A 25,977-nucleotide genomic window follows, 5' to 3' on the forward strand; every position below is an offset into this window, starting at 1 on the left:
AATGGATGCACGGATATAGAAAAGATGGCACATCCACACAATACCCTTTGGCAATAAAAAGGAATGAAATATTGATACATGCTACGGTATGGATGAATCTTGAAAACATTATGGTAACTAAGAATAGCTAGTCACAAAAGGCTACACATATGATTCTATTTCTAGGAATGTCCAGAATAGGCAAATTCATAGAAACAGGAAGTGGAATTAATGGTTGCCAGGGATTGGGGAAGTGACTGCTAATGGTACAGGTTTTCCTTGGAGATGATGAAAATATTCTGCAACTAGATACCAGTTCCACAACTGTGAATATACTAAAAAGCACTGGATTGCACAGGCTTATTAGGGTGAATTATTATATCTCGCTAAAGTTGTTATTAAAAAACAATGCCATAACTCTCCCCCTTTCGGTATGCTGTAAAAACAAAGAACCACTGCAGCCAAATTAGATTCTGAGCGCTCTCCTTCAACACGAGGCTGTGAGACTCACCATCCATCTTGGCTGCTCAAATCTCTCTTCTCTGCCTTTCTGCATTGCTGCTTGTCATCAAGATGTCTGAGTTCACCAAACAGACAATCCCTGGGGAAAAAGGAGCTCTAACTGTACTGGATTTTAGCTCCAGTTGCAGAAGAAACATTCCCCTCCCCCAAAGAAAATGAATTTTTTCTATATTGTAAGAGTTTAGCAATCCCATTTCACATTCCTACTCTCCAGTGCAGGAAAACTGAACAGCACCTCACAAAGTAGATTATTTCTATATCATGCTGAAGTTTCCAGAGCACAGAGTCCAAACACCACACCATTTCTGGGACTGCCCAAGTTAATCAGGCTTACTGAAGTGACCTCCAAACAGCACCAAACAAACTTCCAGACAGGAAACTATTTTTAAAGACACATCCCAAAAAAGGTAAAACAAAACATTACACATTTTCCAACTTAAAAATCTCAACATTCAAAGACTGTGATTAAAATGGAAAAATGAAAAAGTTGTGTTATCACATTAAGGAAGCAGAATTTCAAGGTCAGAAGGGACAGTAAACGCAGATCACATTGACTGACAGCCCTCCCTCTCCACACGTACACCTGACATTTTTCTCTCTTCTATAAATCCCTGCCAGGTTGTTAACCAGCCTATGCTTAAACACCACCACTGATGAAGTTCTTATCTCAGACAATAGCTTTAACTGTTGGAAAGTTCTCCCCACGGCAAGCTAAAACTGCTCTCCATGAAGATTCAGACTTTACTCCCCCCTCAAACACGGAAAGATAGTTCTCATCACGCTGCACCCACGGACCTTCTCTTCTGTACATTATAGCTCTTCTCATCTTTAGAGCTCAAAGGACACTATGGATATGGCTTCACTACTCTCAAAAAGATGTCTCAAGTCCTCCCAGCTCTGTCAAACAGCGCCCTGAGAAGCTGAGGCATAAGGAGGGGACAGTTTAAAAGATAAATGATCAGGAGTAGGGAGACAGCAAGAGAGAGAAGCTAAAGTGGTGCTCATGAGGACCAGCTGCTGAGAGGTAAGCCTAACAGGCTGGGCTTTCACCCTGATGCCATCTAAACCCTGAGCAGCAGCAGGTTCAACAACTCCAAATAGAGATATGAGTCAACCTACTCTTGGCTCAGCCACTAGGCTGCACAGGTTTCTGATCTGTGTGAAACAGGGGCAATAAATACCAGCTCACATAAGAGCTGGCAAAAAAAATAAAATGATGCACTTTGTATCTCAGAAGGGTGAAATGATGTAGAGAGATAAACATGGTATCAAGACCAGCAGAGAAAAGTTTATCTCTAATGACCTTTCACCTCTCACTTGTGGTCCCATCCTTCATCTTTCCAGGTACCCTGTTTCTAGCCCTCCTCCCAGTGCAGAACCAACCATCCAGGCAATTTCTTTCCCACCCCCACCCTTTCCCCACCAAAACTTAGCTGTCCTGGCGCCAAGTCCCCTGTCTCCATGTATTCCACACACGGCTAGCTAGGTAGTCAAACTAGGACAGCACTACAGCAAATGTCCCCATTTACTCTCCCAGCCAGATGACACACGCATATCTTAAGAGCACCTCATGGAAGCCAAATAGCCTCAAAGGCGATTCGCTGGCCAGAGTTCTAGCACTGAGCATCAGATCAGTAGAGTGTGCATTTGAAGACAGAAATGGCTTTTAACTATAGCCTTCAAATCACAACATAAGAGGTTGTATCTCTTCTGCCCACGGTAAGTGATAGCCCTGCACAGAGAATTACAGAGGCTGGGATTAAAGGCTCTCACTTTTCACTTTCCTGCATTGGAGAAGGAAATGGCAACCCACTCCAGTGTTCTTGCCTGGAGAATCCCAGGGACAGGGGAGCCTGGTGGGCTGCCGACTATGGGGTCACATAGAGTCGGACACGACTGAAGTGACTTAGCAGCAGTAGCAGCAGCAGAGATGTTTCAGAAAACAAAATTAAGTCTCTGCCACACCTACCCTAAAAGTTTAACCTCAAACCACACAGCTTGCGTCCCATTCCAATATGCCAACAAAGCACAGCAAAGGTTCAGATTTGTCTGACCAAGGTTTTTTTAAGGTGAAATTTATTTTTTAATAAAGATTTTTGTGGAGAGGCTCCTTACACACCACAGAGCTAAACAAATGGTTTAAATGGTGCTGTGAGAGGTCCACGCCATCCTTGGAGGCTAGAAGGAGAAAAGAACTGAGGAGGAAGTGAGGCAGAAAGCCAAGATGGGAGAAGCAGCCCCTGGGGTAGAGGGAAATGCTGTGTCCTGAACCAGGGCCCTCAGCCACAAGGGAGCCTCCTGCCAGATGCTCACCTGTCATGAGCCACAAGATTCCCTGGGTACAAAAGCAGGGGCAAGGGCAGTAGGGGTGAAGGCCAACCAGAATAATTAACCATCCTGTTTTGCCAGGAGCTGTCCTGGTTTTAGTAGTGCAAGTTCCACATCCTGGGCACACTTCCATCCTAGCTGTCTGCAGTGTCTCTCTCCTCCATCCTGGTTTCCCTAGCAAGAGAGTAAAATACTCCAGACCTACCAAGAGGGGTAAGGTGCCAGCAGCCTTGCCAGCTAAGCACACAACCTCTCAAAGAGGGGTCTTCTTCATGCCTCCACCTAGATAAAGTTACAGAAAAGGAAGAAATAGGTGCTGAAAAAATAAGACCAGTCCCCTGCGATGTCTCCCAGGTAGGCAGGATGCCAAGCCTCAGGCCCCATCTTGCCAGAGTTATAAGGATGCTCTCGGAAAAGTGACACTCAGCCGTGCTTGTGTCAGCTCCCCCATGCTCCTCTGTTGTTTTCCCAGCATGAATTTGGGAGTGAGGAGCAAATAGACAAAATGCGACTCAAAGGTATAACAATTATTAATAACCAAATATTAATATACAAATCCCAAGAACTATTTATTACTACAAAGTCTTATCCTCTAGGGCCACTTTTTCTACATTTACAAAACCAAACCAAAGGAAAACCACATACCCATGATCACCACTGCCCCACTGCCAGAAGGATACACTAAACTCTCTGGGTTTCAGCCTCTCTAAACATGAGTAAGAATACCTGTTCTTCCTACGTGATAGAGGGCTTATGAGGTCAATGTAAACATATCCTTTTTTTTAATTGGGGCATAGCCAATTAGCAATGTTGTGACAGTTTCAGGTAAAGAGCAAAGGGGCTCAGACATACATATACACTGTGAATATATCTTGAAAAAGTATGAGACCCTACAGGAGCAAGAGGTGACAGTGTTATCAGATAGGAGTCATGTGGCACCAGGTCCCTGCCCACTAAGACAGGAGCAGGAGGCACAATCAGAGGGAAGAAGAGGGGTGAGCCAAGCCAAAGCACCAGACTTCCTGGTCTGGGGCCCACAGACGCTCCTGCACCTTTCTACAGCCCTACCTGCCCCCAGGACGCAGAGCAATGTACTCTGGTTGGGGGACTGTCTTTGGACATCACCTCTCTCCTGGAGAGGAAGAGGCCATTCTCAAGATGCCATGGCCCAAAACTGCCACTAGGGCATCACTGGACTGTTACGTTGATGGTTTCCACTTACACATAGCTCAGAGGCAGCATAGTGAAGTACTGATAGAAAGGGTCTAAACTTCAGCATCACCACATACTGACTGCTGGGGGGTGGGGGGCAATTCTCAAGAGAGTTACTTACCCTTATGAACCTCAGTATCCTCAACTATCAAGTGGAGACAATACCTAAGCGGAGGGTTTCATGGAAAAATTAAATAACATGTAAAGCACACAGAACGCACCTCACTAAGTGGAAGCTCTTCTACGAAAAGCTAAAAATGCTCAAGATACCATAGCTCTTGATCCCTCCTTGGACCACCGCCCAGCTGCCCCATCAGAGGCAGCCCAGTGGTGCTGGGTATGAAAAACACCCTCAGGAAGCATGAGGACTTGTTGACTGTGGGTACCCTAGACACCACCAGTCTACCTCGTTGATATTGGACCTTCTTGAATGACACAGAGCCTCTACCATAGCTTTTATAATTTGGTGGAATATGGCAGAAATCACTAAGCCAACATCCGTGTTCTCCTCACTTTATTGAAATCACAGAATTTGGCAACATTTTCCAACCTCCCTCATGAGATCTTGTGAGTTCTGGCCAATGAAATGTGAACAGAAATGATGCTCACCACCTCCAAAGCCGATGATTAAAAACAACTCCCATAGGAAATCCTTGCGTCCTTCTCATTCTCCGATGAACAGAGGGCACTGTGGCCCTCGAGGAAGGTAGGACAAGATGGAAAGAATCTGCATCCCCAGATGACTCACATAACATAGTGCCCTTTCCAGACCAGACTGTGAAGTAGGAAACACTGACATAAGCCACAGAGACTTTGTTATGTGGTAGCCAGCGTGACTCTTGCCTTCCAGTATTCACACCCTTGTACAGTCCTCACCAAGTGTGAACAGGCTGACCCGAGGAACCAATAAGATGCCATGGGCATGAGACCTGTGGCTGGGTTTTAAAAACATTCAGCTCCCACCACTCTGCCTCTCTCTCAGTTCTCCTGCTCTGGGGGAAACCAACCGCCATGCTCTGAAGGCGCCCAAACAGCTCTATGGGTGGGTCCACATTGTAAGCACTGAGGTCTCCTGCCAACAGCCAGCTCCAATTCGCCAGCCATGCACGTGAACCATCTTGAAATCGGACCCTCCAGCCAAGTCAGATCTCCAAATGACCACATCCCCAGCCAGCATCTTGACTGCAATTTCCTAAGATACTCTGAGCAAGAACTACCAGCTAAGCTGCTCCTAAAAACTGGACCCACAGAATCCATGATATAATTAATGATTATGGTTAGTTTAAGCTGCTAAATTTTGAGGTAACTGGCTATGAATACACAGAATATACTTGTTCTACTAGTTTGTTACTTACCAAATCAATATATTACATGTCCAAAGAAAACTCAAAGGAGTTGTCCAGTGCATTCTGTCCCCTCAGGGTACATGTAACATTTAATGTAAGGAACAGATAATGGCTCCCCTGACCACGCCAGCCCTTCCTCTTTACACACTTACATATTCTCTCTCTCAAACAGACCTAAATATGCTCAGATGCATGTCCCAGGCCAATCCACAGCTGTATACCTTTCTTTCCAGTAAGGAGGGTGTTCTATCTGTGGATTCACAGATGGGAAGGAACCTGAGGGACCCTAAGAGAACATGCAGTCTGTATATGTTAACACTGCACAGTAAGACAGAATTGCGTGTGCGTGTGTATGCATGTGCTATGCTAAGACACAGCAGAGAGGCTAAGCAACCACAGTGGGGAGAAAGCATAGGGTCTGGACAGCATAGGACAGCAGAATGAGGGGCAGGCGGCTGAATAAGGGACAGAATGGACTTAGAAATAAAGCAGAGAAAGGGCAGGAAAGGTCCTCATACACAGACTTTTAAAAAGAAAACAGAGCTATTCACTTTACCTCTCATGCCTCTGAGTCACTAGACCACCTTGGCTTTAAAGCAAAAAATAGTTCCTAACATTCCATGTGGCTCCTAGAAACCGTGGTGACGGTACCATTAGATCAGATCAATAGATAGAAAAGCATCTAGAAGCACACACCAATCCAAATTCGGGTAAGCTGCACGCAAATGGCAAATCGATAGCACTGCAGAAGTGCAGAGGGACAGACAAATGGCCCTGGGGGCAGCAGGAGTGGCCCAGAATCTGAACGTGCTTCTCAGTGTGGCTGAGGGGCTGAGGCTGACCAAGGGGAGACACACGGATAGAAAACATCAAGAAGCCACACTGCCGTAGGAGACTGTGCGAACCATGCCCTGCCTCCTACTCTGGGCAGAGCATCTATCTATCAGTGCCAAAGTCAGAGAGGCAAAGGAAGAGGGACCCCAGCTCCCAGCCTCCCCTCTATCTCCAAAGCCAAGTCCAGCGAGAACCAAAGGTTAAAACAGAGATTCAGAGATCAAGTCCCAAGTTGTCCAGGATCTCAGACAATAACTCCAGGGTGCTTCCACATGAGTCACTGATTCCTCCACCGTAACTCAGAGCTGCTCTACTGCGACCTGCACTCCGGTTGGCCTGACACAATCTGCCTCTTCCTCGAGTTCCAGCGCATGTTTAGAAGAGCAGTACCAGCCCAGAAAGGCCGAGAGGCACTTCTTCTATCTGCTCAGAGGCAGCCCCCTTCATGATCCGCCAGCTGAGAAACAATGGAAGAAAAACACACACAATCCTCTTACTACGGTTCTTCCAACCAACTTGTCTCCTTGCACAAATCACCTGCCATCGAGTTTGCCATCTATAAAGGGTAAGGAATAACCATTTACTGACCTCCGTAGCATGGAAGACAAGAAATGGATCTGGAAAGCAGTGAGAGAATAAGACAGCAAGCCCGGAGTGTCACACAAGGAAGATTGAATCTGTCACTCTAATTTGACACTTTACATTTAAAAAACTGCTGTCAGTTCTATGTTTTCCAGTAGGTTGAGGTAATTTATAAGACTGAAGCTCCATAAGGAAAAGGTACTGTCTTGCATTCATATCCAGCCCAGCCTGGGTACATGACAGATATTCAAAGAATCAAAAGAGGTTATTTAAAAATAAGAGTAAAGGAGTGAGGTGGATGAACCTAATACACCGAGTAAAGTAAGTCAGAAAGACAAATAGTGTATATTAACGCATACATATGGAATCTAGAAAGATGGTACCAATGATCCTACATATAGGCAAGCAAAGGAGACACAGACATACAGAACAGACTTTTGGACTCAGTGGGAGAAGGAGAGGGTGGGATGATTTGAGAGAACAGCATTAAAACATACACATCACCATATGTAGAACAGACAGCCAGTGTGAGTTCAATGCATGGAGCAGGACGTCCAAAGCCCATGCTCGGCGACAACCTAGAGAGAGGGAGGCAGGAGGGGCTACAGGATGGAGGGGACACATGCGTACCCATGGCCAATCCATATTGATGTGTGGCAAAAGCCATCACAATACAGTCCAGTAATTACCCTCCCTCCTAGGGACATCATGAGCCCAGATTTTTATAATTAATACCTAGTCAAATCAACACTATAAATCTTAAAAATACTGAATAAAGGATTCCCTTCTGGTTGGCTTTGTGAATGCTGTTTTCCTACCCTGGGATCACCTCCCTCCTCCATTACACCTTTTCAAATTCCACTCACCTTCAAGATAAAGCTCAGATCTCATTTTCCCCCCTGTGCAGTATTTCCTGGCCACTCCAGCTCAGAACAGTACCCCCCTCCTCTGAAGATCTGTAGCATGTATTGAATCCATTTTTATAGCTCACACTTGGGTTGTTTCAATGTTTCTCACTTGCTCGTAAAACAGAACTTTCACTAGACTCTCAGAATCTTACAGTCCCAGATTGTATTATGTACCTAAATTACATCTCCATCAACACTTAACAACAGTCATGTGTATACACCAGAGATGAATACAAAAGTTAATAAATAAATGTTCAGAGTTTCCACTTCAAATGAATCAATTCATAACATTTCACTTCCTAGACAAACTTAAGAAACAGACATTTCAAATGACACGCAGTCCTACGTACAGTTTTTAGGATGAGACCTTTGGTGTTCTAGAAAGCAAGTCTGCCTGTTTGCTCCCATTGGTCCTGAAATGCAGCTACTCTCCCTGAGTTTCCACAGAGGTCAGAAGTGCCCCAGCCCCACCCTCATGCTTTAAGGCAGATCCCCAGATGGTGACAGTAATTGCCACATTACAAAGTAAACCGGGGTCAGCCACCTCCCTGCACAGACCTGGCAGTCCCCTTGGGAGATGCGGAAGCCTGCCGCTACTCAGCGTGCAAAGCAAATGCCGGCTCTGTAGATAAAACAGGTGTCCCCCCATCACGATCATATCAACAAATTCAGGACGTTTGTACCAACTGTTCTTGTCCTCTAGTACTGGAAATCCTCCAGAAGGAGAAAGAAATTCATCTTCCCACCATTCCAAGAGCCTGTCTTTTCCCCTTGCAATATAGGAAAGACAAAAGCCTTTGCAGAGAGAGACTCAGCATGAATACCATCCTTGAGGAGCTTACAGCCCAATGTGACCCAGGCAGCCCTGCCAGTAGCCAGCAGCCATCCCCACTGAGGCCAGAAAAACTAAGAGACGTGACGCCTGTCTTCTAAAAACCAAGAGCACACCAGAAGACAGACAATGTGCTAAATAAGGTCACTGCTGTGAAGAGGTTCTGTCTACAAAACACAGCAGAAGCACAGAGGGACAAACACCAAAGTGGACCGGGTTCAGGTCAGAGGTCTTCACAGAAGAAACAGAATTTGAGGAGCTGCCGTCAGATGTAGACTGAGGAAGGGTCTGCTCCTGACAGGAGCACCGGCGCACACAGAGACGGAGGGAAGTCGGCATGGCCCGCGGACCTGCTCAATGCCACGGGTCCTCCAGCCCCAGAATCCACTGCAAACTTCCGTCAGGTTTGCAGGGCAGCTTCCCGGGTGGTGGATGGGAGAGGGCAAGAGGAGGGACCACAGAGATGAGGAGGACCAGAACCAGGGCAGCGGAAGTGCGGACAGGCTGAGGGGAGGCGGAGAGACAGAAGGGACAGACCTGGGAAACGACTCAGATGTGGCCATTAGGGTGGAGCTGAACCAGGATGATTTCCATGGTTCCTTTCACCTTCCTTCAACCTCTTACTGACTCTATCTCCACTTTTTACCCACTCTCTCCCTCTCACACCCCTAGTTTTGCTTTGAGATATGTTATCCATTATACCTATGCTTGCTATGACTCACTCCTCAGATCTGTGTAATTTAGCATAAATTCTGACTTGATGGCTGTCATCTGTGTCTCTTCCCACTCAACTGAATTCCAAAGGTGCCCTTTTGAACTGAATTTATTTTCCCTCCCCTTTAGAATAGATAAAATTTTGTGGAAATATCTTCTCTTCCTTTCCTCCTCCCTGCCCATCAAGTTCATTTCCCATCAAGTTCACGGGACAGGAACTAGATCTGATTCTATGTTCTACTTCACGCCAAGCATGTTCTTGGCACTCGATGAATGCTGATTACTTTGACCACAAAAAGAATAACAACCTACAAATACCCTGGCTTCCTGCAATTGAAAGGAATTAACCGTACTGCAATTAAGAGAAAGCTGGAGAAAATATTTAGTTAGCAACTTCTCAAAGCAGACAATAAGACTGCGGCAATAAATACCACTCCCAACATATTTCTTTGGTAGTGTTTTATGTAACAGTCCAATAAAATGCTAAAGACCACCCAATGCCACAGCAGAATGTTAACAACATGAGTCACTCAATAGCTAAAATTGAAGAGATTAATCTATCACATAAGAGACAGAACAATAAACGTCAGTAATTTATACTGATGTCAGACTATAAAAAGAGATTGTTTTAAAATTCAGTTTATATAAAATATCACACTGTTAGAATAAAATAGGAAGACAGTATGACCCCATTTGCAGACATTTAGAGAAAACTATAAATCGTCTCTAGGTTCAGGCACAATGGTAACCAAGAGGGATATGGAATCTGCTAGAACTGGTTCTATCAAGAATAGATAAGACAAGTAAGGGATAACTGCAGGCCAAATGTCTGGTGCTGAAAGGTCTATTGTGGCAAGCTAGGAAGTGTGACCAAATATAGGGCATCTAGTAAAACAGTGGTTTGCTTTTTGCAGTTAGACTTTAATTCCAAGTGTCTAAGCTTCAACATAAAGGACATAGGCAAACGAAGTGGACTAACATAAGAAGCCCACATCTGGAGACTATTTTAAGTAAATCACTGCCAGAGAACAAACTCAGATGGAACTGAAACAATGGACCCTGAAATCTCAGATAACCTGTGACATCATGATATTTCATCAACCTCTATCCCTGGGTCTTGTTGACATCAAGCTTTAAATTAGGTGCCAAGTCAACAGAGACCAAAAGGAGAAGACAAAAAAAAAAGTCTACAGCTCAGAGAGATCAGCTAGAGCAAACAAGGAGAACCAGAGCACATTCAGATAACGCTGGGAATCTTAACAAGAAGAGAGCCCTGGTTTCAGAAAGCAGCTCTTCCCCCGATCCTGGCACCCCGAGCACTGTAACCGAAGGGTCCAGAACCCAGGAGACACCACTCACAACCCATAGGGCTGACAGAATCAGCATGCATCCACGCTCATCTCTTAGCGTGAGGTTCCCATGGGTTTCCTTGTTTGGGCCTGCACTTTCTCCAATGTGACTTGCACTTTCTCCAATATACTTCACTTTCCCAAAAAGTTTGTGGATGCCATCAGTCTGCTCAAGAGAGCAGGGTGTCTGCTGTAGCACACCCAGGACTTGACTTTGACTCAGGTGTCCCGCAACATTCTCCCTCCCAGGATACCTTTAAACCTCTCACAGTCTTCCACCGTGACCAGCAAGTTTCCGCCCACCTTTCCATGCACACCCTGGGGTCAATGTGTCTGGGACACGCACTCATGCCACTGCCGCCAAATTAGATTTCTCAGTAGCCCCAAAGGACTACCCTGCACAGCTTACAGTTTTCAAAACATTTTCACACATTATCTCATTTGATCCCAGTAATAATCCTACAATACTGTGTGGATCACAATACTCTGTGGAAAATTCTTAAAGAGATGGGAATACCAGACCACCTGATCTGCCTCTTGAGAAACCTATATGCAGGTCAGGAAGCAACAGTTAGAACTGGACATGGAACAACAGACTGGTTCCAAATAGGAAAAGGAGTACGTCAAGGCTGTATATTGTCACCCTGCTTATTTAACTTCTATGCAGAGTACATCATGAGAAACGCTGGGCTGGAAGAAGCACAAGCTGGAATCAAGATTGCCAGGAGAAATATCAATAACCTCAGATATGCAGATGACACCACCCTTAAGGCAGAAAGTGAAGAGGACCTAAAAAGCCTCTTGATGAAAGTGAAAGTGGAGAGGGAAAAAGTTGGCTTAAAGCTCAACATTCAGAAAACGAAGATCATGGCATCTGTTCCCATCACTTCATGGCAAATAGATGGGGAAACAGTGGAAACAGTATCAGACTTTATTTTGGGGGGCTCCAAAATCACTGCAGATGGTGACTGCAGCCATGAAATTAAAAGACGCTTACTCCTTGGAAGGAAAGTTATGACCAACCTAGATAGCATATTCAAAAGCAGAGACATTACTTTGCCAACAAAGGTCTGTCTAGTCAAGGCTATAGTTTTTCCTGTGGTCATGTATGGATGTGAGAGTTGGACTGTGAAGAAGGCTGAGCGCCGAAGAATTGATACTTTTGAACTGTGGTGTTGGAAAAGACTCTTGAGAGTCCCTTGGACTGCAAGGAGATCCAACCAGTCCATTCTGAAGGAGGTCAGCCTTGGGATTTCTTTGGAAGGAATGATGCTGAAGCTGAAACTCCAGTACTTTGGCCACCTCATGCGAAGAGTTAAGTCATTGGAAAAGACTCTGATGCTGGGAGGGATTGGGGGCAGGAGGAGAAGGGGACGACAGAGGATGAGATGGCTGGATGGCATCACTGACTCGATGGACGTGAGTCTGGGTGAACTCCGGGAGTTGGTGATGGACAGGGAGGCCTGGCGTGCTGCGATTCATGGAGTCGCAAAGAGTCGGACACGACTGAGCGACTGGACTGAACTGAGCAAGCAGACAGCATTGCTACTTCTGTATCTCAGGTAAGAAGACTGAGGATTGGAGAAATGTGAATAGCTGCCCAAAGTTTCACAGCAGTTCAAGAATTAAAAGAGATTCTAACTCCCTTCCTGGTGTTTTGTCTACCCTTATCTTAATTACAATCCAAAAAAGATGCCACTGGGTAATACCAGAGCCTACAGAATAGTCCAAGAGGCCCATAAAAAGCACTGTTCTGCTGAGCTTGGAAAGCAACTAAATCAAATCATCTCTGAAAACTTTCCAAACTCCCAGGGAAATGTCCTCACAAGGACATTGGTTAAACAGGTTGACCTAAAGTAAAATCTAAATTAGAAGCCTCCTTCCATGGAAAATCACAGATTTACTTGTTTCTGGCAGGTGATATAATGAAGACCATAATAAATTCTACTGTGCTCCTTTTTATGCCCTGCTGTGCCCTGTCACTTGTCAGAGAAGCAGCAACATTTTAAGAAAGTTATTTGCTTATAGATCTGCTTCCTCACTGCATTGAGAGCCCCCAAAGACCTCTCGAATCCCCACATCTAGCATACTGCAAGCATCAAACATTCAACCAAATACAAAATACATGTAAGTCCTGACGGGGCCATGCTTCCCAATGTACTCACTGAGCCCCACCACAGAGACTGAAGGGGAAACTCCTCTGGGTGCAGAAAAACAGTAAAAAATTTGGGAAGCATGGCTTCACTCGTGACTAACCCTTTTTTCCAAATCCATTTCCCCAAGTCTCAATTTTCTATTATTAAAAGATGAAGACAGGCTAAATCCTAAATCCGTAGATGCCAAACACAGACTATCAGACCTACTTGACCTCAATCAAAAAAGTTTTTATCTGTTAGGCTCAGAGTGGGTCCTGAGACCCAACATTTTTTTTTAATTCCTTAAGTGATTCTAATGATCAGTAAACCATTCATCCAACAAATGTTATGGCACCCCGGGCACTACACAAGGTGCTGGGTTTACACCAATAAAATCAATGTGGTACCTTCCTTGTTAAGTTGACCTCAGAGCCTGGTTTGAAGATCCTGGGCTAGATGATCTCTCATACCCAACAAAAAAGAAGTCTCTGGAAAGACCTCTTTCCTGCTTTGGACAATGCCATACCCTGATGCAAACCACGGAGAGACAGCCTAATGGTCTATTCCTCCTATTCTTGTAAAGAACAGAGCTTCCAGCAAGTGCCAGACGTCACGTGCGTCTTGCTTGAGAAATACTCATCAGGGACAGCTTCAGAGGACGTAGCATTTGAGCTGAGCCTATTAGCGAATCCCATGGACAGAGGAGCCTGGCAGGCTACAGTCCATGGGGTTGCAAAGACGGACATGACTAAGCGGCTAACTCACTCATTAGGATAAAGAGATACACAGAAGTGGACAGAGAAGACAGTCCAGGCAGGGAACATGAGACATGACACAGAGGTAGGAAGGCATACGGTGTATCTGCGGCAGTAACGGGACTGGCTGGGCAGAGTACAGAGTATACACTGTGGACGGCTGCTGCTGCTGCTAAGTCGCTTCAGTCGTGTCCGACTCTGCTAGTGAGCAATAATGGCTAATCATAAAAAAAAAAAAAATGAAGTCAGGTGGCAAAGAGCACAGCTTATTCGAGTAGGGGGAGAAGATCTAGAGAAAACAGTTATACAGTAACTCAAGGCATGTGTGATATGGGCCAAATGAGAAGACAGAATTCTGAGGAAAGAGCACAGAGAGCCAGAATGGTCAAATTACAGGTGAAACTGAGCCTGAAGGAAGTACACACACATGAAAAAAGACAACACAGAGAAACACTTAGATGAAGACCCAAAACTTCACCTTGGTGTGAGATGACCAGAACGTTCATACAGGGCTCCCCTGGTGGCTCAGCAGTAAAGAACCCGCATCCCAGTGTAGGAGACGTGGGTTGGATTCCCTCATCTGGGACGATCCCACATGCTGCGGAGCAACTAAGCCCGTGCACCCTAGAGCACATGCTCCGCAACAAGAGAAGCCACGGCAGTGAGAAGCCCACGCACCGTAACCAGAGTGGCCCTCGCTTGCCACAACGAGAGAAAAAGGCCACTCAGAAACGAAGGCCCAGCACAGACAAAAACACATAAATAAAAATTTTTTTAAAAAAAAGGATATCCATAAAAATCAGTACATTTAGCACCTCCACAACCTCATGAATCCCTGTGTGCAGAGTAAAGGGTAAAGTCAAGCCAGGGGTTATCAGGGCCAAAGAAGAACCTCCTAAGACTGGGAAAGAGAATCACTGACTTCATCAGCACCCACCCTTAGATGACTAGACAGCCACCCACCAAATAATCAGGTGACAGGGAAACCCCAGGCTGGCATCACAGACTGGCAGCTGATCTCCAGCAGTTCAGCAATTATTCAGTTTAAAATCATTTCTTCAAATGATAAAGAGAAGCATGAGTTGAATGTGGAGTAAGTTTTTCCCTGTTTGTACAATTTATACACTATACTGGATTAGTTAAATGACCTTACAAACAGAAGATACTCAAATATCTATACTGTAAAGAAGGAGAAAAAGAATTTTAAAAATAGTGAAAAATTAGGAAAACCTGCAATGCATCTTTTAAAGGAAGATTACAAATAAGAAGCTACAAATAAACTTTGCTTTGGAAGACAAATATTTTTGAGGATTTTCATTCAGTGATATTGGATAATGAGGAAGAAAATTATCAGTATTTAGAGTAACACTGAATATTTCATTCTGGTACGATAAACTTTTTGTAAATATGTACAAGAAATGAATACTTCATGATTAGAATAAAACCATATGAGAATAGATCACTGAATGAACTGAAATAACAATTCAACTAAATGAATATATTCCCAAAGACAGACAATGAAAAATAATACAGAATACAAAAAATTCCCAAGGGCATAGAGAAATGAGGTACAAAATAAAGGCAATATTTTCATGGTGGAGGGATATTTACTTACTAATAGTGTTGGGACAACCAGAATGCACTTAGAAAAATATAAAATTAGATTTGTATTTCATTCTATATACTAGGATAAATACCAAATGAAAGAGAGATCTGAAGTAAATTAAAAAAATAAAACCACCAAATGAAGTACTAAAAGAAAACATGGATAAATTTCTTCACATTCCTCAAGAAAAATCTTCAGTTCAGTTCATTTGCTCAGTCGTGTCCGACTCTTTGCGACCCCATGAATCGCAGCACGCCAGGCCTCCCTGTCCATCACCAACTCCCGGAGTTCACCCAGACTCACGTCCATCGAGTCAGTGATGCCATCCAACCATCTCATCCTCTGTCATCCCATTCTCCTCCTGCCCCCAATCCCTCCCAGCAACAGAGTCTTTTCCAATGAGTCAACTCTTCGCATGAGGTAGCCAAAGTACTGGAGTTTCAGCTTCAGCATCATTCCTTCCAAAGAACACCCACGGCTGATCTCCTTTAGAATGGACCGGTTGGATCTCCTTGCAGTCCAAGGGACTCTCAAGAGTCTTCTCCAACACCACAGTTCAAAAGCATCAATCTTCAGTGCTCAGCTTTCTTCACAGTCCAACTCTCACATCCATACATGACCACAGGAAAAACCATAGCCTTGACTACATGGACCTTTGTTGGCAAAGTAATGTCTCTGCTTTTCAATATGCTATCTAGGTTGGTCATAACTTTCCTTCCAAGGAGTAATGGTCTTTTAATTTCATGGCTGCAGTCATCATCTGCAGTGATTTTGGAGCCCAAAAAAATAAAGTCTGACACTGTTTCCACTGTTTCCCCATCTATTTCCCATGAAGTGATGGGCCCGGATGCCATGATCTTTGTTTTCTGAATGTTGAGCTTTAAGCCAACTTTTTCCCTCTCCACTTTCACTTTCATCAAGAGGCTTTTTAGGTCCTCTTCACTTTCTTCCATAAGGGTGGTGTCATCTGCATATCTGAGGTTATTGATATTTCTCCTGGCAATCTTGATTCCAGCTTGTGTTTCTTCCAGTCCAGCGTTTCTCATGATGTACTCTGCATAGAAGTTAAATAAGCAGGGTGACAATATACAGCCTTGACGTACTCCTTTTCCTATTTGGAACCAGTCTGTTGTTCCATGTCCAGTTCTAACTGTTGCTTCCTGACCTGCATATAGGTTTCTCAAGAGGCAGGTCAGGTGGTCCGGTATTCCCATCTCTTTCAGAATTTTCCACAGTTTATTGTGATCCACACAGTCAAAGGCTTTGGCATAGTCAGTAAAGCAGAAATAGACGTTTTTCTGGAACTCTCTTGCTTTTTCTATGATCCAGCAGATGTTGGCAATTTGATCTCTGGTTCCTCTGCCTTTTCTAAAACCAGCTTGAACGTCAGGAAGTTCATGGTTCACATATTGCTGAAGCCTGGCTTGGAGAATTTTGAGCATTACTTTACTAGCATGTAAGATGAGTGCAATTGTGCGGTAGTTTGAGCATTCTTTGGCATTGCCTTTCTTTGGGATTGGAATGAAAACTGACCTTTTCCAGTCCTGTGGCCACTGCTGAGTTTTCCAAATTTGCTGGCATATTGAGTGCAGCACTTTCACAGCATCATCTTTCAGGATTTGAAATAGCTCCACTGGAATTCCATCACCTCCACTAGCTTTGTTCGTAGTGATGCTTCCTAAGGCCCACTTGATTCACATTCCAGGATGTCTGGCTCTAGGTGAGTGATAACACCATCGTGATTATCTGGGTCATGAAGATCTTTTTTGTACAGTTCTTCTATGTATTCTTGCCACCTCTTCTTAATACCTTCTGCTTCTGTTAGGTCCATACCATCTGTCCTTTATTGAGCCCATCTTTGCATGAAATGTTCCCTTGGTATCTCTAATTTTCTTGAAGAGATCTCTAGTCTTCCCCATTTTGTTGTTTTCCTCTATTTCTTTGCATTGATTGCTGAGGACAGCTTTCTTATCTCTCCTTGCTATTCTTTGGAACTCTGCATTCAGATGGGAATATCTTTCCTTTTCTCTTCTGCTTTTCGCTTCTCTTCTTTTCACAACTATCTGTAAGGCCTCCCCAGACAGCTGTTTTGCTTTTTTGCATTTCTTTTCCGTGGAGATGGTCTTGATCCCTGTCTCCTGTACAATGTCACGAACCTCAGTCCATAGTTCATCGGGCACTCTATCTATCAGATCTAGTCCCTTAAATCTATTTTTCATTTCCACTGTATAATCGTAAGGGATTTGGTTTAGGTCATACCTGAATGGTCTAGTGGTTTTCCATACTTTCTTCAATTTAAGTCTGAATTTGGCAATGAGGAGTTCATGATCTGAGCCACAGTCAGCTCCTGGTCTTGTTTCTATATACTAGGATAAATACCAAATGAAAGAGAGATCTGAAGTGAATTAAAAAAATAAAACCACCCAATGAAGTACTAAAAGAAGATGTGCATAAATTCCTTCACATTCCTCAAGGAAAATCTTACTCTGCTTCAAAATCCAGAAGCATTAAAATAGAAGACTGATAAATTTAACTAAGGCATATAAACTATATAATAAGCTATATAAAAGCATAGCAAAAATAAAAACTACCATAAACAAACTATGGCTCATTTTTTTCCACATGATAATGTTGTTGTAGTTTATCCTCATTCTTAGGACATGTATCTACAGTATTTAGTGACAAAGTGTCCATTTCTACAACTTACTTTCAAATGAACAAAACTGTGTATGTAAAGATGTAAAAAAATGGCAAAATTATTAAAAACTGATGAACTTAGGTACAGAGTACAGTACTATTATATTATACTGTATTATATATTATACTATATATTATATATAATTATAATTATGTATTATATACATTATACTATACTATATTATAAATAGTAGTATATACAGAGTATAATACTGCACATTCTTTCAACTTTTTAAAAATTTTTCAAACATAAAAAGTTGTATGTGGTTAGGTAGGGCAGGGGAGAGCAATATAAAGTCAAATGACAAAGTAGAAAAAAATACTTGCAATGGATCACAAAGAGATCATATCTCTAATACACAACGAGTTCCTAAATGTTGAGAAGAAAGACCAAAACCCTGATAGAAACATGGTGAAAGATATGAATAGTTCATTGAAAAACAAATGCCAGTGACCCTTATACAAACAGAAAGATGCTCAACCTCACTCATAATAAAAAGAAATTCAAATTAAAACTATATAGTGATACTATTTCTCACTTATCAGATTAGCAGAAATCCAAGTTTGACTATATATTGTTGGCCAGGCTATGGAAACAATTATTGCTGATGGGAATGTAAAATGGTACAAACTTTATGGAGAAAAGCCTGGCAAAACTCATCAAAAATGCATATGCATTTACTTTTTGACTCAAATCCCACTTCAAGGAATTCACCCTTCTCCCCAGCCCTTGCTCTACTGTCAGAAAAAAAAAGTGGCCAAATTACTGAATTACTTATGCCTAAGGTTATACATTCTGACACCACAAAAATGATCCAAGTCGAATAAACAATGTTCATCAGGACAGAAACTACACAGCTGTAAAATGTGTACATTGGAATATTACTCAGCCATAAAAAGAGATGCCTTTGAGTCAGTTCCAGTGAGGTGGATGAACCTAGAGTCTGTTACACAGAGTGAAGTAAGTCAGAAAATGAAAAACGAATATCATATATTAATGAATGTATATGGAATCTAGAAAAATGGTACTGATAAACCTATTTGCAGGGCAGGAACAGAGAACAGATTTTTGGACATTGTCAGGGAAGAAGAAGGCAGGACGAACTGACACATTAAAACATGTACCTGCTGCTGCTGCTGCTGCTGCTAAGTCACTTCAGTCGTGTCTGACTCTGTGCGACCCCATAGATGGCAGCCCATCAGGCTCCGCCGCCCCTGGGATTCTCCAGGCAAGAACACTGGAGTGGGCTGCCATTTCCTTCTCCAATGCATGAAAGTGAAAAGTGAAAGCAAAGTCACTCAGTCGTGCCCGACTCTTAGCGACCCCATGGACTGCGGCCCACCAGGCTCCTCCGTACCATGTATAAAATAGATAGCTAATGAGAAGTCACTCCCTCTTCTCACAGGGAGCTCAACGCAGTACTCTGTGACACAGCCTAGAGGGGTGGGATGGGGTGGTGAGGGGAGCGGGGAGGTTTAAGAGGGTGGGGACATAAGTATGCTTATGGCTGATTCACACCAGAGGCAGAAGCCAACACAATATTGTAAAGCAATTCTCGGCCAATTAAAAATATAATTTAAAAAAAAAAGAATAAGAATACTTGCAGATACTTGCACAGATGATTTATCCACATAATTACATAGATGATTTCAAAGATATATTGCTGAATAAACAAAAAAGATGAAGAAAAAAGGCAGAACCTAACCAAGTGATTAAGGTTAACATCACAAGTAATGAAAAAAAAAACCAACACCTGTGCCTCCTTGTATGATGCACTTCCACGGTGTTCCTGTCCCAAATGCTAACCCTGAACCTAATCACGAGGAAACAATCAGGCAAAGCTCAAATAAAAGACATCTGCAAAGCAGTCTGTAGTCTCAAAAAATGTCAAGATCATGAAAGACAAAGAAAAACTGAGGAACTATTCCAGATTAAAGAAGACTAAAGAGATAACAACTTAAATATACTAAACCATCCTGGATTAGATCCTAGACTAGAAAATATTTTTTTCATTTCACTGTAAAAGATATTAGTGGTAAAATGTGAAGAAAATATGTAGACAGGATAATGTGGATATGGATGGATGGATGGGAGGGGGAAAGGGTGAGAAGGGAGAAGCTAAGTGAAGGGTAAATTGGAGTTCTTTGTCCTATTTTTGCAGTTATTCTGTTTGACATTAATTCAAAATAAAAGCCAATATGCAAAATAGTGAATATAATATGCCTCTTTCAGGTATGGATTTAGGGAAAGGATAAAAATGCTTTTACACTTGTAAAAGAGAAACACTGAAGATTACCAAAATCTAACAAAAATGCTTACATACTGGATGAGGGAGCACAAAAGGTAGAATGTAGTATCTCTGAATATACCATGTTAATAGCTTTGAATTTGGAATCATATGTTTTACCTACTCAGAAAAAATACAATTTTTTAATTGAACCAACTGCAACAAACTAACCTAATATCTCAAGTTGGCAATACAAACATACAGAGAAAATCAATATTTCAATGGCTTTTAGAACACTACTTCAACAAACACTTGATGGAATATATTCTAAGGAAAAAAGAACTGTGACGAATCAAACCTTATTCAGTACTATTATCAATAGCAATGTTGATATTTTTAAAACTATTCTATATATATGCTCTAAGAAAAGACAAAAGAGGAACCAAGATTTTCAATGAAAAGAAAAATATGCAAGTATAAAATTAAAGAAGTTAAAATTCTGTAATGTTCTTTATCAGTGGAAAGAATAGCATTTTTTCAAAAATAAAAAGTTTCCTAATTCTAACATTGAAAAGGCCTCAAAGCCAAGCAATGAGTACCCCCAACACCCAAACCATGGTCTCTAAATTTCTCCTCTTAATAGAGGAATAGAGCTCCTCGAAAGCAGGGCTGATTCTGGGTCTAGGCTAAGAAATATATAGATCAGCTTAGGATATTTTGATGTACGACTAAGTATGGAGGCTATAAAAACTAAAGCGGGCGGGGCGGGGTGGGAAAAAAAAAAAACAAATGGGGTCAAGTCAAAAGGACACAGGAACCACTTTGCAGAACACATCCCTATTAAAATATGATACAATATGAGTGTCAAAATAAACGACTATACATTTATTTAACACACCGAATATATCAATATCTCCTAAAGATTGTCAAAAACATTCCAGTACGTGGGACATGCTACCAGACAACTGAGCCAGTTTCTTCAAAGTCACAGGGAAAAGAAAGAGGGGCACGACCCTAGACAGAAGTCCTGAGCCATAACAACCCACTGCAACACGTGGACCTCACTTGGTCCTGATTCCAACAAGAGTAAAAAGACATATTTGACGACAACTGGAGAAAGCAAACAAAGGGCCAGGTATAAGGATTTATTTTGCTAACTGTCTTGAATGTGTAAGAAAAGTCTACTTTTTGTGGAGATTTACATTCAAGTATGCAGTGGTGAAGGAAATGGCAACCCACTTCAGTGTTCTTGCCTGGAGGATCCCAGGGACGGGGAAGCCTGGTGGGCTGCCATCTATGGGGTCGCACAGAGTCGGACACGACTGAAGCGACTTAGCAGCAGCATGCTGTGGTGAAACAATGTGATCTCACGACTTCCATTAAACTACTTCCAAATGAAGGAAGCAGGGTATAGATAAAGCAAATATGGCAAGATGCTAAAAATGATTGAATCTGGGCACTAAGTATTGGGGATTCATTATAGTATCCTATTTTTGCATATTTGGGGCTTTTTTCATAATAAAGAGTTCTTAAAACATAATTCCCAAAGACCAAAGACATGCAGAATGCAATATGATCTTGGTTTCTAGAGAGTTCTCTAGTCTTACCATTAATTCAAGATTTATTGACAATCTGTGTGGAATAAAAATTAAAATAATTTCCACTGTTATATGCCCACGAGATAGTTCACTGCACTTTTCAGCACTAGGATTTCTAAACACTGATGACACCTGAAAGCGTTTCTGAACATTTCTCGTGTCATTAGAAGAGAATTTTATCTCAACAACAGATTGCATATGTCTTGCTTTATAGTTTTCATTTTGCTTATCAATGTATGAGGGGAAATTGTCAATGAATAATCTTATAATACTCAATAGGAGTTTCTCTACTTAAAAATACTTTGAAATTAATTCTTCTATAAAGTGAAGGAGTCATTTGTAATTACTGTAATCATCCTAACTTATCTGTTGATACATATCAGCTTTTAGGCTATTGTACAATAGAGGTTCACCGTTCACCTGCATTCTAATGTGTTCATTTCAAACAGACTTAGAAGTGAATTATTCCACCTTAACTGCAAACATTCGATATTGCTTTATGTCCCCCATGTGCAGACATTATTCAAACAGTTATCTCACATCTCCAAGGAGGTGAGGGTTATAATTTCTAAGAACGCCCAAACAATAAGAGAAGAGTCCTCTCTCTTACATAATAACAATAAAAAGTAATGACTACTGACTTCCCCTGTCATTCATATTTTTATTTTTCATAATGGTTAACGTCTACTGAGCACTTGATATATGACAGCGTGCTGTGCGCTCAGTCACTTTAGTCGTGTCCAACTCTTTGCGACCCTATGGGTTGCAGCCCAGCAGGCTCCTTTGTCCATGTAATTCTCCAGGCAAGAATGCTGGAGTAGGTGCACTTCCTACTCCAGGGGATCTTCCCAGCCCAGGGATGGAACCCATGTCTCCTGCAATTGGATTCTTTACCTACTGAGCCACCTGGGAAGCCCTGCTGGCTCAGTATATGGCAGACATGGCGCTACACACCTCATACAACCTCAGTTTACAAATGCACCCACTGAGACTCAGATTTTTCGTCCAAAGTCATACAGCAAACAAATAGGAAAGTCACTGTCCTCCACAGTCTGCTCTGTAAAGGGGAATGCCACTCCTATCACTAGCAGCTGTGAGATCTGGGGCACCTTACTTGGCCTATGTTTTCCCATCCGCAAAATGAGGAGATGGGGCTAAATAGTCTCTCAGACTCAGAACTGATCAGTCTAGCCCTCTCAGGTGCAACTTTCCAAATGAATATCTAACGTTCCTAGTTCCTCGGCAGAAGAACCTTACCCCCTGACATGGCTTTGCAATGACCATCTGGCCGAACTCCTCATGAAAAATCCTGCTCTACACAGATGTGGGCAGACGGGAGATCACAGCGCAGGGGGCCTTTTCAGAACCAGCATCCAAAAGAGAGAAACACCAGGATGAGAAGACAGCACCAACCCCTTCACAAGCGCCTGAGGGGCAACAGACGGCCAAGGGCCGCGCTTGGCAGTGAGAAAGGATAAGAAACACTTCTGGGAAGAATTATACACTGAGAACGTGAAGAAACACACATTAGAGGGATATGTGTGTGTGCACAGCTGATTCACTTTGGTGTATAGCAGAATCTAGCACAACACTGTAAAGCAAAAAAGGTATAGGAAAAAACGGAAACGGTTCTCTCCCTGCCTCCTGCATCGGAGTCTCAATTCTTTCTGTGCTTCCTTATTCATAAACAAGCTTAATGGCTGTACAAATTTCCATCATTTGAATGAGCTGTCACTTGCCTAGCAATTCCTCAATTGTGAGCACTTAAGCTGTCTTTCCACTTTTCACTATTACAAATAAAACTGCAGTGAATATAAAAAGGTACTGCCTAAAAGATTTTACTATACTTATGCTATTTCTTTAGGACAGATCTCCAGAAGCAGGATTATTTGGTTAAAGGGTACGAAATGTTGAAGCACTGTAATATATATATGCAAACACATATGTGTATGTATCATATACAGATATATAATCAAATTGCTTTCTTCAAAAGTTTACAATCCCACTGGCAGCACAGGAGACATCCTATTACTCATAGGCTAAGTTCACATTTGTCACTCTGGCCATATGCCCATTATTACCATCGCTCTGCCTCCCCCACGCCATCCGTTTTCCTTTCAACAAGCCAAGGCTCCCCAATATGTTTCACTCTTCAAGTCTTCCGAAGGCAAATCTAGGCAATTCCAAGGGCCTCCATAAATCCCCTCATCTGACATGAATACCTTTTGCTACCCTTCAATATTTCATAAAGACAAGACAGAGATTCCTTTGCTCCAGCTGTTGAGTACTCCAGGATCCAAGAGCAAGCTATAGCTCCATAAGGGATTAGGAAGACTCTCATATAAATTTTAATAAAGGCAGAAAACAAAGGTCATCCAAGTAGGTTCCTACTACTTCTCCTAAACTGACTGAACTCCCATCATGTTGGCATTTTTTAAATAAAAATGAACACAGAAGTACACCTCTGCTTCTTTTCTGCCATGCGTTGCTTTTTGTTTCTTGGCTCTTGTGGAGTATGGAGTAAACCCAGCAGATAGCTCAGCTTTAGTGAAACACGCCAAAGCAGGGGCATCCCGACACCATTCCCAGGGACATGCAGACACATGGGCTTGCTGTCTGCAGTTATGGCTGCAGAGTAAATGCTTCCCAGTTAGCCAGGCTCCTCATTGCCTGTGCCAGACATGGAGCTCCCAGACCCCACACCAGGATGGAGGCAGGTGAACGCCAGGATGACCAGCTCCCTACCTCTCAATGCTCTTCTTCACAGGCTACTGGAATAAGTTCCATCCATGGTCCCAAGCAGACCCTCGTCAGCTTATTATGACTGTGAAATGATCCAGCTTCTTTTAAAAAGAACACACACTATGAAGGTCCAGAAATTAGTACCTCTACCTCCCAAAATGCACATGATGACAAATCTGATGACAAGTCTCTTAAGCGGCCTGTCATACCATCAGGGCAAGTGGCTCGTATGCTGGGCTTGTAGGGATCTCATGGACTTTCTCATGGATTCCATGGGCCCCCGGAAGTACTATGCTAAGGTGTCTGCTTATGAGCAGTTTTCTGAGAGAAGCCAAAACTTTCATTAGATTTTCACAGGATCCACAACTCAAAAGAACAAAGGGTCCTCCCGGAGCAAAGTTTTGACTCTTCCCCAGTGAACAGACACTCACCCCCACTTTGACCCCAATCTCCTGCACAGCCCTGGACATACAGTGAGCGCTTAGTACATAGCGAGCAAATTGAAAACTATCAATTGACTAGCATATCTATTCAAAAATGATGGGTACACATAAGGGCTCTACAAACACTGGTTAATCATGAAAGAAAAAGCATGGAGGCTAGAGAGGTTTTTCTTTAAAAAAAAAAATTGTAATATCACAGCACCTGCTAAGCAACTGGCATTGAGGAAACATCTCATAATCTTTTCAGCCATTATCTTCTCCTAACAATTTTATGAAGAACAACGAGATGTGTCTGGTGCCCAGGAGATAAAACAAATGTTCACTGGCTGATGTGTTAGAAAGTAGAGACAAAAATGCCAAAAGAAGAAGAAGGAAGGCTTCTCCGTCATCAGATGGCAAGAAGCTGTGACGGGTCTCTAAGGTCCCCAGGAGGTGATGGAAGGTCCTCGGTATTTGTACACACACGCATGCACGTGTGCCAGGCAGCTTTTCCGGCACAGACCTTCCTGGAGGGGTGGAAGGATACAGCCTCAACAAGTACTCACAGTGGGACCCTTAGTAGAAAGAGAACTAAAAGGTCTCCAAGCTGCAGCCAGACAAGGTGCATTCAGGGCACCAGTCCCTCTTTACTCCAGGAGCACAGTGGCACATTCACTCACCAGTGGGCTCAACAACATGCCTGGAAGGCCAGGAGGCCCAAGGTGGGCAGTTTCGGTGGAGAGTCTTAGCTGGCATTCCACAAGGTGCAAGGCTCTGAGCGGATATGTCCCTGGGCTTCCCTTTGTCTCCCTCCTTTCCTCTCAGACAAAAAGGACAAACGCTAGAGTGCATGAGTTCATGCCTCCCTGTCTACAGAAAGAAAAATTCATGGTAAATTACCTGGCAAGAATTCAGTTTAAAAAAAAATAGCTACCAAGAAGTCGGCAGTCAAGTGTCAGACACAGACTACAATCCATTAAGCAATAACAGATGAATCCACATGCATCTAGTCACTACTGCCTGACATTAATCTGATAAAGAGGACCGATGTATGGAAACCTGCAGGATCTGAAGACACAGCCAATGCAAACAGAACAAAATGCATAAAATGAGCTCCTAAACCCAGGACACCAAAGCCGGCATTTTCTGATTATTAGATTATACCCTAGAAAATGAATTAACTTCATT

At 42.8% G+C, this 25,977-nt stretch overlaps 1 protein-coding gene across 8 annotated transcripts in view; it reads right to left on the reverse strand.

Annotated features, from left to right (window-relative positions):
* LOC102414663 (carboxyl-terminal PDZ ligand of neuronal nitric oxide synthase protein) overlaps positions 1-25,977 on the reverse strand; it is a 359,817-nt gene that overhangs the window by 284,888 nt on the left and 48,952 nt on the right. Inside the window, exon 2 of one of the 8 annotated variants that reach the window (XM_045165980.1) lies at positions 491-580. The exons of 6 other annotated variants lie outside the window; for them this stretch is intronic. In XM_045165980.1, the coding sequence (XP_045021915.1) occupies positions 491-535 (45 nt within the window). In that variant the 5' untranslated portion in view covers positions 536-580. Of the gene's footprint in view, positions 1-490; positions 581-24,370; positions 24,469-25,977 lie in introns of those variants that run through there. One more of the 8 variants, XM_045165985.1, reaches the window with a different exon arrangement.

Source organism: Bubalus bubalis, chromosome 6, assembly GCF_019923935.1.
Source record: "Bubalus bubalis isolate 160015118507 breed Murrah chromosome 6, NDDB_SH_1, whole genome shotgun sequence".
Lineage (NCBI taxonomy): Eukaryota > Metazoa > Chordata > Mammalia > Artiodactyla > Bovidae > Bubalus > Bubalus bubalis.